Raw genomic sequence first — 14775 nt, 5'->3', positions numbered from 1 at the left:
ATGTCTTAAAACTTATAATGGGACATGGGATGTATAGGCATTAATGTTAGATATTGTAGTTGTTTTGAACACTAGATGCAGATATTCATATAATAATTCCTTAATTTATATGAGTATATTACCATTTTTTTAATCTTGTTTGGTTGAAATCTACATACACATTTAAAACCCGTATCGTCCGTTTTTCGATTTTTACCGTTCTCAGTTTTTTTGACTGTTTATTTGATTGTATCATTCAAAAATTTTTACTATTTAAAACTCGTACTATCCGTTTCCCTTTTTTGCCATTCCTGTTTTTGCTAACTATGGGCATGGTACCGTTTATAATCAAGTCGACCGGTGTCAGGCTGTAATCGAGCTTCCTTAAATGGGTTTTAACCGGGCTACGAACTTATTTAAGTCTAAACGGCCTCTAAATGGATTTTAAATGTGCCTATCATAAAATTCTTTTCTCAAGTAGGTTGGAGACACAGAAATATATGACGCAAATTTTTAATACAAAGAGAAATGATATGAAATTATGGTTGTTCTTACAGAAAGAAAAGAAGAGATTATGACCGTTACAACTTACAAAACAAAGTTTAATTATATCAAATCTTACTAGTAGTGGCAAAATAAGAATTTTATGTAGTATTAAAGAGAGTCAAGTTGGGTCAGACTATAACGAGTTGGTTCAAGCTAGACATATAAACATTTTGGTTTGGTTGGATGCCCAATGGATTAGCTACCTGCACTGTCAACGCCTGTTTAACAAGCCCCATATGTTTATTAATTAAGTTGTAAATATGTCGGGCTCAATTGGCCCTACCCCTAGTTGTATAATTTCTACCAAAAAAATGCATCATTTATTTTTGTAAGACAAAGAACCTGACCACTTGTGGGTCTCTACACCATAGGAGGATGCGGGAAAAGACCACCCAGATGCCTCTGCATCCCATTGGTCCGCACGCTGGTGCAGCGGCCGTACAAGCGGACGGGGTTACTCCCATCCGAGAGTAGGAGTAGCCGAGTAGGATATACTGCCACTGCAAGTCTGCAATTAAAGAGTGGAAGACCAGAGTTCACCGATCACCTATTCTGCGATAGACTAGTACGTCTACGTCAGTTGTCTTCTCTCCTTCCCTTCTTCTGCCCTTCTTCTCCTTCTTTTCCCCATTCTTTCTCTACATTTCTATAAAATCACAATTCACATAGCTTTGTTAAGGGTTTCTAATAGAGTTTTTTTTTCTCATTTTGCAGGTTTAGGTTCCCGGATCTTGATATATCAAATCAGAAGTGCTCCATCATGTCGGAGTAAGGGTTTTTTTTTTCTTGGGGAATTAGATCCGACTTTGTCTCTGGCTACTGCTATTCTGATTATTATTTTTAGTTTATTCTTATCCACAGAGAATGAGAGTGGAATTTGTAATATCCTACAATCTCATATATGTGTGAATCATATGGCTAATCAATTGTTAGGAAAATAATTTTGATTTTTCAGTCAAAAAGTGGAGATGGGAAAGAATGCATGGGCTTTTACTCCTTTGAACCTTTGTCATAATCATTTAACAATCTCCCACATTCTAGATTCTTTGATGGGAAAATGGGTTTGAAATTATTTTTATGACTTGTGCAGTAATGGGTTTGTGGAAAGTTTCAGTTGGACTTGTTAGCAAAAAGGTGTTGCTCATTCTTGGGACTAACCACCCGCCTGCATAAAGAAATAAATTCACACCTTTACGCCACCATGTGTTTTTAACATAATGGTAAGCTTTTGGTTTGGCTAAGGTTGCAGGTTCTAGTTATTCGACAAACGCTAAGAGGGACATTGGTAGCATAAAAATACAGCGTCTTCTTATGACTATTGGGACTAGTCGCACAACAGGGCTTATGCTGTTAAATAAGTTAATGTTCTTTGTAATTGATCAGTGAAAGATTTTCACCTAAGTTTACTGAACAGTTGAGATACAATATGGGAATAGGAGATAGAAATAGATTGGAAGGTTTGCCCTTAGCAAAAAATTGTCTGTGTTGGTGCAAGGCCTAGTCTGGGTTTGGATTTAGGAGGAATTTCAGACTTTTGAGATCAAGGAGGTCACTTTGCTCCACCTGTTCAAGTTATTTTCTTGGAATAGATGAGGTTGAGAGGAATGGATAGGATACAAAAATATATAATTAATAGGAGGAAGAAGAAAAAAATAGAAAAGGAAAAAAAAAAATATATATATATATATATCGATTTGGAACTTAGGTGAAGAAAAAGTGGGGAAAGAGAATGAAGATCCCAGATTAGTACAAGCTTAAGAAAAACAATTTCTCTGATCCTCTGTTTAATTTTTGGACCAATTCTTCAGTTACTAATGTTTGAAAAAAAAAAAAAAAAACCACAACTTACCTGAAAGTTGCTGCTAGAAAGGGGTCAAGACTAGTACCAATAAGCTAATCGGTTCCAAACTTGAGATCCAAGACCGTTACCTAATGGGTGGGCCGGTTTCAGTCCTGTTCCAAGCAGTTAAAAAAAAAAAAAAAACCCTAGTTTTCAAAACCACCCTATTCATTTCATGTGGATTTTTTTTTTTTGGTGAGTGTTGTGGTTTTGTTGGACACACCATTTCTTTTTCCCAAATCACAAACTAGTCCGTATTACCTCATGTTTTATGTTCAATCAATATGAATTAGGATAATTTTAAGGGATGTTCTTGAGTTACCATTCCCAAATGGACCTCTAAAATTTAGAGCCGAACCTTTGGTAAAATAGTACATGAGACGAGGCGCTAGTCAAAATTGAAAGACTAATGGCTTGACCATAGCTCTCATGACCTTAAGTCTTAAGAATTATTTAATATATAGGGTTAGGATGTGGATCTGTTCTAGTTCCTAGTTGGTCTATCGGTTCTAAAACTGTTGGGAGACCAATAAGTTAATTGGTAGATCTAGATTCGGACCAATAAGCTATTGGGTGGGTCGGTTCCTGTCCGGTTCCCGGTTCCAGTCCAAAATTAGCACTCTTAGTCAAGGGCTTCAACTTCTCTCCTCAGCCTAGGGGTGAGCAGCTGTCAGGGTTTCTTTCGATTTAACACGGTATACAAGAATTATGTACACAGGCCAATGATAACATAAAGAGATAGAATAAAAAGAAAAATAATAAAATCTGCACCTTCACACTATGGAGAGCATAGAGACCCCACCCCACAAAAAAAAAAAAAAAAAAAAAAAGTTGGGACGCCGCCTTGACAACTATGATTAAATTTTCATATGCCTGTAATCTATTTGCAGCATAATATGATGATTATTGTTTAGAAATTATCTATCACACTAAATAAGCTCATAATCTCTCTCTCTTTTTTTTTTTTTTTTTTTTTTTTTTTTTTTTAAATGTTATTATCTTGGGTATATGATGAGATTAAATATTTAGCTATTATGCAACAACAAAAACTCAGCCTTATCCCAACTAGATGGAGTCAGCTACATTGATCCTTGCCCTCCGATCATCTTTTTCCAACGTCGTACTTGATACAAGGTGGCCTCCTTAACTATGCATATCTTTCCTCACTACTTCTCATAATGTCATTTTAGGTCTACCCTAGCTCTTTTAAATCCTTCATTCTGAATCAAATCACTCCTTTGTACTGGGGCATCCAAAGGCCTTCATTGAACATGGCGATGCCATTTTAAATGACTTTCTCGTAGCTTCAAATGTATCAAAGCTACTCACATACCAGCTCTAATATGATAATTCATTACTTTAACCTTTCTAGTTTTACCACTCATTCATCTCAGCATCCTCAACTCTGCTACGTGAGTTTATCTACATTATGCTTCTTAACTGCCTAAGATTTTGCACCATATATCATAGCCGGTTGTATCACTATCCTATAAAAATCAGCTGTTATATTCTGTTTATTTCAGTTGGGAGACTTCCTTTTGATAAATTTATGTTCTAAATACTATTAGTGTGTTTGTTGAATGGTGTACATGTTTGATTCATATTAAATATATTCCTGTATTTTTGTTCCTGAATTTTTGGATAGAAACATGTACCATATTGTTACCATGCCCTTTTTCTGCATCGATTTTTTAGAAGTATTATTGAAGTCCTAATAGTAATACCCATATGTATCCACACTCTTTTTTGCTGTACCTGTATTTATAAACTATGGTCCGGACTCTCTAGACTCCAGACTTCAGACCCCATAGCAGTCATGGATGAGCAGGAATTCCGACACATTCTGGATCTGTTCCCTATCGTCCGATCCCGAGATTACTGTGTAAGCATCTCTGTTTCCGTGCTTTGCATCTTGTATTTTAATTTTTTTTTCCTTGTTTGAAACATTTTTCCTGCACCTAATCTCTCTTTATTATGCTTCAATTACTAAAAGATATGAAAAATAAATATATATAATAATAAATTACACTCCCCTCCCCTGTATGTTTCAGGTATTACACTCAGACTTCCTGCGAAGTTTGTAATTACAAACGTACCCTGTGGTGTTAACACTGTTAGAAGCAAATGTTAAATGACCTTTTTTCTGCTTTCCCTTTTTTTGTCTAAAACAGCAGTTAAAAAGGAAAAAGGAAAACATGAACGATAGATTACTTTTCACAGATCGAGGGATGGTGAGAGGATGAACTCACTGATGGTAACATCGCCGTCGGGGCTCTGGAGTATTTTGTCCATGCCCTTGGGACCGAGAGATGTACGGAGTATGCGAGCGACAACTTTACCAGCCGAAATGTTGGCCTTCTGTGCATCTAAACCCCTCAATCTGGTAGTCTGCTCTTGCTCCTTTATTATGATAAACGGATGACCGAATTCATCGAAGGCTGACGCCATTTTCTTCTCTAATCAACTACGAGTCTGCAACTACAACCAGGGGGAAAGAGACTAAGAGAGAGAGGAGGATCGAGAAAGAAAGAGGACAAAAGAAAATGAAGACAAAGGAGAAAGAAAACAAATCAGAACTGGAGTAGAGTTTAGAACCTTTAAGAAGAATGGCCAAGTCGCTCTGTTGTTCACGAGCCCTATGGATATAGGATTTTGGATTTTAAATGAAGTTTTTTTAGTACAAATAGGACTTTATTTTCTTTTCCTTATATATGTAAGCACAGATGGATATAGGATTTTGGATTTTAAATGAAGTTGTTTTAGTGTTGATGCCAAGAGCAGTGGATGTGCATCTATTTCCTCTCCTCTAAACTCCTCATTTGTTTCAGGTGTGATTTATCCCTATTCTCCCCTTCCTTCCTTCCATTAATCCTTGTTATTCTTCATCTTCTTTCTTTACTTCTTACCTCCTCGCTTCTTCCTAATCTGTTTTTCTTTGATTTCTCAGTTGAACTCTGTTTGGGCAGTATTTGCAGCCCCTAACTTTGAGACCAACCTCTTCTGGTTCTCATCAGATCAACTCCAGATTTTAGGAGGTGATCTTGGTGCAAGAAACAACCCAACTTGTAAATTCTGGGTTTTTCTACCCTATAGGCCAGGGTTTTAAAACACAGTAATCAGTTAATGGAATCGATTCCAGCCGACTCTGATTCAGATCGGCTCAGAATTGGCCGGAATTGGACCAAGAATCCTAGAACAATAGAATCGGCATTTAATCTTAAAATCCACCGACCATGGTTTTCTCAGAAGCAGGGAAGAAAGTGAATGCTTTACAAATAGAGACAATTGCTTCGCACCTGCCCGTGCTACGGCCGGAAATGGGGGGAAGGCAATAGAGTGCCGGCCATCTCTGCCAAATGGAGACGGAGAAGTAGAAGAGGAATAGAGTCGCCGGCCGCTGTTGGGAACGAAGACGAAGAATAAGGGTTGACGGCAAATAGGTCATCTCCATTGGATCAAGGGTATTTTGGGGTTTAAAACAAATTTGTAAAACACTTAATGGTTCCTCACTCATGGTCAGGGTACAGTTGATAGAATCTAGAACTTAGGAGGGAGGGGAGTGTAATTTCAAACTTCATACGGGAGGGTTCTGTAATACTTGAAACATACAGGGGAGAGGAGTGTAATTTCCTCTAATAATAATAATAATAAAATGAGAATAGTTACTTGAAGATATGGGGATATAGTTGTTTTCTTTCTGCCCTCTTTCTCTACTTTTCTGAAGATTATTTAGCATTTTTATTTTTTTTCCAACTTAATCATTCATGCATTGTATGCCCTGAACAAGTAAAAACTTTCTCTCTTTTCCATTGTTATTTTCTACTCATTCCTTTAATGGGCATTCTCTATAAGTCGTGGAGATGACACAATCAATGGTTTCATGCATCTTGACTCCATAATCTTAACTGGGTTTCTGTAATTTGTGTGTGTGTGTGTGGGTAAGTTGGTGAATATTTATACTTTCAATCTGTATTATTACTGGACTGAAAGAGTAGACTGAACATGTGAGTTACACCAGGGCATGCATTTGGATTTTAATTCATATAGTGACTAATTGTTTTTTTTTTCCTGGTTTTCCTTTTTTTGGTTGTGAGTTTCTGATCCATGCATTCATCATAAATCTCGTTATATGATGAGCTATGCTTATGCATCACTTGGATCCTTTTCAGTGTCAAATATTAGTATTCTCATATTTATGGAACTCTTATATGAGAACAATCAAGTGGAAGTACTTGGAGATGAAGAGAAAATCCATTTCAGTGTGAAATAGCTTCCTTTAATGAAGGTTCAGGAGGGAAGACATAGTTTAGCACAGAACTAATTTACTGTTTATTTTTTTTGGGTAAGGGTTTCTACTGTTACATGACAGGACAATGAGGCTGAAATTGGTCCCTTTCTCACATGTCAAGTTTCAGCACAAACAGAGTTTTTCAAATGGAAAAATAAGTGGAGAGGGGCATGGACTATCGAGAGGGTGCATGGATGTATGTGAAAGGGTATATGATTCAATTTGAGACTGAAGTTTGGCATTTGGCCATTCTAGATCATTCCTAAATATTTAATGGTCAGAATTCCCACATCACTATCCCGCGTGGGCATGTGGAATACGCAGACCAGGTATGTTTATATGGTCTGCTGGAGCAGGAAATTTTTCTTCTTTATAAAATTATGGGCTAAATGATTTATATTCGTCAGAACCTGGATATAGATCCGGCTTCCCGTTGACATCCAGTGGGGAAAGATAACAAATTCCATTATCGCCATTGAAGTCCAACTCCTGGAGGATGGATTTACTGAAAATGCATTGATTTAAAGCATTTTCTTGTTGACAAAGCTGTTTGGTTTATATGTTCATGAAATCTAATAGGGCAAAGGGATTTTATTTGTAAAGCCAGTTCTTTCCCTATAGTCATAGAAATCTGTCTTCATTACTTCTTTTGAGTATCTTTTCCTCTTTAGTCCCAAAATTGACAAATGAACTGGTGGATTTCGTTGTGAAAAGTGGGGTGTTTGGGGGTCACTTGTGCTGGCTGGGTTTTGCCCTTACGTGCTTTTTGTAAATTTACTCCGTTGCTTCTTTTAAGTTTTAATTTTGGTTGTGATAAGCTTGTTTATGCCATCCAAATAGATAATTTATCTTTTGGTATTATGGTTTAGAGTCCAGCACTAGTAATTATAATATAAAGTCTTAAGGTACGAAGTGGTAGGCATATATGGTACCCACATTTGACCTTTTCTAATTTACAGGACTGGACTCCCTAACTATTATCTTTCCAGAGTGGTAATTATGATCCTAGTAACTCAAATGTTTTCCATCTGAACTGTAATGTCATATTTTCAGTTGTTCTTTATCTTTCTACACTGGATTCCTTTTTTTGAAACTGCTACTGAACTAATTCCATCCTCCTTACACCCAAGCTTTGGACCACCGGTACAAAGGTAAAAGCTGATTGTCAGTGTCTTTTATTTAGAATTATATTTAGCCTGAAGTTCTCAGGCCTTAGTTATGGTGTCAACTTGCAGAGAAGTCATTTTGGACACTGTTGCAAGCTGCTTTATGTAGAAATATGTTTGACTAAGTGAAAGTTTAACCATAGGAAAGGGCAGCGCAAATAATTTTCAACTTGTTTGGTATTTGATGCCTTTGTTCAAAATGGTATCTATTGCATTGATTTGAATTTTGTGGTGTACAGGGGTTGAAGTAATTACTTCATCTCTCTAGAAACCAGGGGATTGTTGGTCTTTTGGAGCCTGTACTGATACTAAAGGTAGTGTTGTTATATTGATTCACACACTGAAAGTTAAGCTGAATAGCTTGTCTAGGAAGCTTATGAGAGATATGGAGAGGTCCAATTTGAAGCGGAATAAGTTCAAATGGTTTTGGGAGCTGTCGTTTATGATGTTGATCTTTTCCATGTGGTGGAGCAAGTCCCACCTGCATGCAATGCTTCTTTTTCTTGATAGAGTTGAATTAAAGTTCTCTATACCCATGCAGCTATTGAGCTATTGAGCTATTTATATTTAAGAGACTTAGTTATAGATTTGTGTTGATTGTGCAAAAGTTATCAGAATGCTGAATCTTTTGTTCCTTCTCATGTTGATTTGGTACTCATCTTATTTTACATCCTAGGCTGATTCAGAGTTACCAAGACAGCATTCAGCAATGGATGAGGTGGAATTACTGAAGCTCTTCCCATTTTCAGTTACTGTCACATTCTTTGAATTCCAACTTTAACACAACCAGCAATTTTGTTACCACAGGTAACAGAATGGCAAAGTGCTTGGAGTGAGGAGGGTGAAAAAGGAACTGAAATTCAGGGAATTGACACAGAAGGTATGCAATTAGAGTTTATGCATCAATTATGAGAAGCATTGTAATTTGTTCTCTAGTTGTTTCTTTTGATAGTTATGTAATGGAATTTATGTTTAACAACTATTTGCTTTAGTTCGAGGATGAGGTGGAAGGAATGATTGCAAAAACAAAAGATAAAGCACTCAACAATTTTAGAATGGTTTGGTCCAATCCCAGGACCTATGTCCTCTACTGAAGGCACTTCCATCCTTAGATTTCCACTAAACCAATTGGCTTACCGGTACCAATCAAACCTCACTACAGTTAATCACACCTGTGGAGAACAACCCTCTCCTACAGGAGCTTACACAATCGTGAGAGTGAAGAACAAAAATTACAAAGCCACTTGTAGGTTAGATATACAAATAAAATTTCCAAGTTCTCTCTCAACCTATAAACCCAATCAATAAATGTTTTCCAATTAATTCCTTGTAGATTGATAGGTTGAAATGTCTCACAATTCCCTTTTATATGAGCCACGAACCCCACTAAAGAAAAACTAGCCGTTTATGTCTGTTTGGGGTTTTAGCAGGCTTGGCCGGATGTGTGGATGCAGGGTCTGGACGTCCCTTTAGTCCAACTAGTCGTTGGACTCCACTGGTTCAAGTTATGACTGTTGGGGGACACTGGTCCGAACTTCCGGTTGCAAGATCTGAACATCCCTTGAACAGGGACTGAAGACATGCCAAAAAGGCATGGTTTCAGTGTGGACGTCCCTTTCCTTGTGATGCAGTTGCACGATGGAGTTAGGAAAAAAAATCTTTTGATTTGATTTTCTTTTGTTTTAGAAACAATTTCTTTTTAAATTAGCTAGTTTCTAATTTTAGAATAGTTTCCATTTTCTAGTAGTTTCCATTAATTGTTTGATTTTTCCTTTATATTAGTCATGTAATAGAGAATAACTCAGTTTTGAGATTTGAAGTTTTAGTTTTTGAAGAATTAATCTTGGTTGAGAAATTTGGGTGAGAACCATGACTGTCGTGGATGCCATTCCCCTTCTTGTCTATCTCTGAAATCTTCTCTTCTTTTCTTCTCTGATTTTTTCCTTCCCTCTTTTCTTCCCTACTTCTTGTTGCTGCCGATGTGTTATACTGTTTCTAGCGACTCCTGCGACTTACAGATCTGAACCGAGTGATACCTGCAACCGAATCTGAACTGATCTCTGCGGCCCTTACCAGTTCTTCGTGAAATCTGGAGCGAAGGTTCTATGCTTAAGGTCGATTTCTCCCTCTGATTCTCAGCTCGAAATACACACTGGATTGTACGATCAAACTCAGGAATTGTTTAGGATCAGGTATTGGTAACTTCATTTGATGGTTTGAGGGCTGTTTCACTGGATTTTCACCGGTGTTTCGCAGGGTGATGAGCCGTAATTTCAAGGCCCTACTCCTCCGTTTGATCCAGTCTCCTATTTGGGGATTTCGTGGTCGAAGCTGTAATCCCTTACCTTCGCTGGTTCCGTTAGATACTTAGATCACAAGGAAGGAGATGACGTTTCTTTTTATGGCTTAAGTAACCTAATCACTGATATTTACAACTAAGCCCTTATTTAAATTGTGTTATTATTCTCCTTTCCCTTTGGTAAATACCAGAATACCTCCCTCTTTTATTTTTCTATTCCAGTTTGACCCCAGTATCTCTTTTCTTCACTTTCAAGTGCTTCAATTGTCACTGAAATTACAAGAATGGCCCTCAACCTTTAAATTGAGATATTTTATCATTCTTGTGGGCCTAAGCGATCCGATTCCGACTTTTTGGAACCCGGATCCGCATCACCTTGTACAGACATCCCTCCTTGGGGACTTTGAATCATGCCAAAAGGGCTTGCTTCTGGAGCGGGTGTCCCTTAGACAGTCCATATGTCCCCTAGGCCATTCAGACATCCAGTTGGCAGAATTTTCCACAAACACCAATTTCAGACTGGATGTCCCTCCAGCTTAGCCAGACATCCTCGAGCTTAGCTGGAAATCCACGCTTGTGCTGTAAGTCCCATTATGACTTGGTCAACTCCCCAACTTTGCTGATTGAGCACATTAACAATTAGGGTGACATATTTCACCAATTATATGGGCTTATGGGCTGTTAGAGACCTTACAGGATAATACAGTGAAATTTTACAAGAAAACAAAATCAGGATTCCCATAACCATCATGACAATGTTTAGATCATCACCAAAACATATGGCAAAATACAAAATGTTTACACTTGGTTGTCTGCATATAAATTCAGAAAACAAAGTGGCCAGTGGGGGGAGAGAGAGAGAGAGAGAGAGAGAGAGAGCAGTTGAGAATGAGGAAGTTATCATGGATGAGAAATTGTTTGATGACAATGAAGCCTTGGGCAGTGACAAAAAATCCACTAAAGCCTATCGTGTGACTTTACAGTCCCTCTATGATTTGGAGTCTTTTCTTCAGACATTGAGCTTCAAGATGTTTTGCCTGCCTATTAGGATGAAGTACCTTCAGGATCTGTTGAATAGTTTTCAAGCTGCGGGCTCAATATGAACCTGTTGAAGTGCACCTTATAGTAACCTTGAGAAAAATTACAGTTTTATTCTCTAGAACCATAGCATTGAGATTTAACAATCAATAACATGAAGGATCTTCTAAGATACTAGTTTTTTTAATGAATAAAATTGTGAGGCTGAGGTATCCTTTTTTTTTCTTTTTAACTTGAGATCAGAATCACTTAAAGTCAGAGCTCAGAAGCCCATATTGTTTTGGCATTCTTCCTTTTCAACAAGTCTCATGGTTAAAATGTAACATCTAATGCAAGGGCACTCCCATTCAATGGAGAATTAAAGTAATGTTATCATGAACAACATATAAATCATAGTTGCTGGGATTGGTCCACTAGATCATTCTCAACTGGTCCTTTCCCTGTTTTTTGTTAAGGTCTGATACTATTTTATGTAGGTTTTATAGCGCACATACGGACGAAAATATTGTTTTCCCCTTCCTGTTGTAGAATGTTGTTTTGGGGGGTTCTTTCTTTGAATATTATGTTCCAAATAACAGCTACATGTTTTTCTATTTTAAATAGAATCAATAATAGTATTATGGCTGTTTAAGAAAACCCCATAAAAAAAAAATAAAAAATTTAAATATTTAAAGAAAGACCTAATTGTAAACTCACCCAAATGACTTTAGTTCTAGTATTTATACTGTCGTTTTATCATCATCTCTAGTTGTCATGTAGATTAAATTTATAAAGATTGTGTGTCTTTCTTTTCTATCTGGCAGATCCATTCTGGGAGAAATTAAAATTAGCAGCAGAGAGGAAGGTATGTTATTTGGGTATTATTGTGTTACCAACTTTGAAGCTTCAATTGTGTGCCCATTCCATGATAATGTTTCTCAGTGTTACATATTCCTTTATGTTAGTATCTGTTTAATTATCAGTGAGTAACGCTGCTCTGTAGAACTTTATAGATTTTTATTATGCTCTTGATACACTGGATTATGTCACACTTGGACACACTACCTTTCCTAGATTACTTCATGAATGCTATAAGCAATTTTCACACTAGTGTTTGATACTACATAAATACTTCCAAATTTTCTATTCTTCCTAGATTATTATTATTATTATTTTTGGGCGGGGAGGGGGGGGGGTGGTGGTGGTGGTGTGCAAGGATTCCAAATCTTTTGTTTCCTTAGTTTTCTTTTCCTCCCCATTCTCTTAAATTTTGTCTGTTCTCCAGCTACACAGTAATATAAATGGACCAGATTAGTTGTTTGTTGTTCAAATTCTAATTGGTTTCATCTTCTTGTCTTCGGGAACTGTGGTTTTTTTCTTTGTGAGCTTTAAACTTATTTTCTATTCCTATTAATAAAATGTTTTATATATAAAAAATAAGAACCTTCTTTATATTGGCATGATTTCAATAGGTGATATGGCTTTGATCATATTGGTTTTCATCCAATGAGTTTGATGCAAGTGCGTCCCATAAAGCCAGTATCAATGTTCCACTTCCTATTGGAGTTCCAATTATGTGCTTCCTCAGAAGAGAGATGGTATGCGATCAACTCATCTTTTAAAAATAATAAATTAATGATTCATGACAACTAGAACCAAAGAAGATAGCATGACGAAAGTCAATCATGTGATTGATGAATCTTCCCAATCAAGATGTGATTGATATTCAATTAGTAAAGATTCCCAATCGAGACTTAAACCATTCAAATTAGTTAATTATCTTATTTACATGAGCCTGCACAAACAAGCACTCAGGCAGAATTGGAAATAGGCCCACCCTTGAAAACGAACTGTTCGGAAGAACAGGTATAAGAAAGCCAATCAACAAGAGCTCGTATAGAGCCCGACCTCGGTCACCTCGCTTAGTAAGGAGGTGCAAAAATAATGGTGGGTGATCCTTCTGGCTTGAAAGAAGGTAAACAGGGAGAAATTCCACATGGATGAGAAGAATGAAAGAGGAAAAAAAAAAAAAAAAAAGAGGGGGGGGGGGGATTGGGGGGAAGGAGAGCTTCACATGCTCAATTCCTTTGTTTTTTTATAATCTCAACCAAGCATTTTCTTAGAGTTATCCACTGTTCCTTTTCTCTCAATGCTGCACTGAGGGCTTTGGGTATATGGGACGGCTTTCTCTTGTTTTTGAATGAAGAGTGGAGCCCCGACTATGTAGAGAAAAGCACTATTATGGAAATAATTAAGCCAAGTGGGCTCTAATCTTGCAGGGTCCAAACAAATCAGATGTTTATGTCGTTTTTTTTTTCTGTAATGAGAAACAATGGAGGTTGATCCCTTCATGTTATTTTTAATAAATTCCATTCCCGGGTTTGTCTATTACACCTTTGTGTTTGGATTCAAAGCTTGTCTTCAATTTTATTTTCACCACTTGCATTTGCTTAATCTTTTATGTACTTAAAAAATACTATTACATCCTTTCTTTTGTAATTTAAACATAATGGTCTTAATCTCATGCTATATACACAACGGTCTTGTTCTGTTGATGTTATTGCTCTTTTTCTTTTCGCCACTTTCTGCAAATATTCACAGCAGTTGTAATTTATTTTGTATGAAGAATGACTTCTCTATATTTCACTGTTTTCTTTTAAGGTGACTTCTAGATATACAGTATGAATGTTCAATATGAACTCCCTTCTTTATTTGTCCATTTTCTATTTGACCAGATTGTTGATACATTTCATTTTAATGATAATTTGGATCTAGAATAATTGAATGGCTTCACTAGAAAAGATAATGGAAATTATTTGCTGTTGTGGTAGTGGGGGATGTAGAACTAGCTCTTTGTTTCTATTTTTGTAGGTTGGTGCAGCAGAAGCTGAGAAATTCTGCAAGGCTTTCCAAGTGGTTCACAAGAAACTTGTATGCATACTTTTCTGCACATCTGATGAATATTTATTATATTTTCTTGTCCTTTACTTGTATTTTTATTTTGTGTACTTAATAAATGAAGTCTTTTCCGAATTTTATGTGATTTCAGGTGTATGAAGAACTAAGTCTAGATGCGGCACGGAACTTTATATCCGATGACAGGTTCAATGAAAAAATAATGCAGAATATTAGAATACACTCTAAATAGATGGTCCATGGGATATTATTCTGGTTATACCATGTCAAAAAGTTGAAAAGAAAATAATAATGAATGATGATATTGGTTTGTGGGATATTACTCAGTTGCTGATTGATGTTGATCCTGTTCCAAGGTCATTGTGCAATGGCAGGTTAGAAGCTGTGTTTTGATCTAGGGACTTCACTCGGTTACCTGAAGTTGGTGGTTTTTTCACCTGGAAACCAATGAATTCTTTCAAGTATAATTGATGCATTTAGTATGTGATCTTCTTCACAAGCATTCCTACAGAACATATTGTTGGATGTTGGAAAGCATGCTGTCTTCATGGCCATGATCCTTCTTTAAGCCCTTGATATGTTGATTTCTGTAATTTGTTAGCTAATTTTTAAGATTAGTCTGCCTAAAATTCAATCTGGATTAACTCAATAAAAGGTGTTCATCAAGCCCTCATGGCCAATGCAGAGTTGGGGAAGCTGATTCATCCCTAACTCTGCATAATTC

General features: G+C 36.8%; 1 protein-coding gene across 2 annotated transcripts; it reads left to right on the top strand.

The window, feature by feature from the left end:
• The first annotated feature begins 875 nt into the window (after window positions 1-875).
• LOC122093801 lies at window positions 876-14533 on the top strand. 2 transcript variants are annotated; one of them, XM_042664286.1, is made up of 8 exons: window positions 876-1100; window positions 1240-1293; window positions 4154-4247; window positions 8496-8537; window positions 8627-8699; window positions 11960-12000; window positions 14007-14066; window positions 14185-14533. In XM_042664286.1, exons 2-8 carry the CDS (start codon window positions 1286-1288, stop codon window positions 14281-14283), a joined length of 417 nt encoding a protein of 138 aa, XP_042520220.1. In that variant the 5' UTR covers window positions 876-1100; window positions 1240-1285; the 3' UTR covers window positions 14284-14533. The 2 variants fall into 2 exon arrangements, with proteins under 2 accessions (XP_042520220.1, XP_042520219.1); XM_042664285.1 differs by having other exon boundaries at window positions 877-1090.
• The last annotated feature ends 242 nt before the right edge of the window (window positions 14534-14775 follow it).

The sequence above is a fragment of the Macadamia integrifolia genome, chromosome 11, assembly GCF_013358625.1.
Source record: "Macadamia integrifolia cultivar HAES 741 chromosome 11, SCU_Mint_v3, whole genome shotgun sequence".
Classification (NCBI taxonomy): domain Eukaryota; kingdom Viridiplantae; phylum Streptophyta; class Magnoliopsida; order Proteales; family Proteaceae; genus Macadamia; species Macadamia integrifolia.
Note: the sequence above shows the minus strand (reverse complement) of the source record. Positions and strands in the feature narration are given on the sequence as shown.

Excerpts from the sequence above, each read along its gene's own strand:
- LOC122093801 (XM_042664286.1), top strand. Across the intron at positions 8,700-11,959 it reads TCAGGGAATTGACACAGAAG|ATCCATTCTGGGAGAAATTA; the intron begins GTATGCAATTAG and ends TCTATCTGGCAG. Across the intron at positions 14,067-14,184 it reads AAGTGGTTCACAAGAAACTT|GTGTATGAAGAACTAAGTCT; the intron begins GTATGCATACTT and ends ATGTGATTTCAG.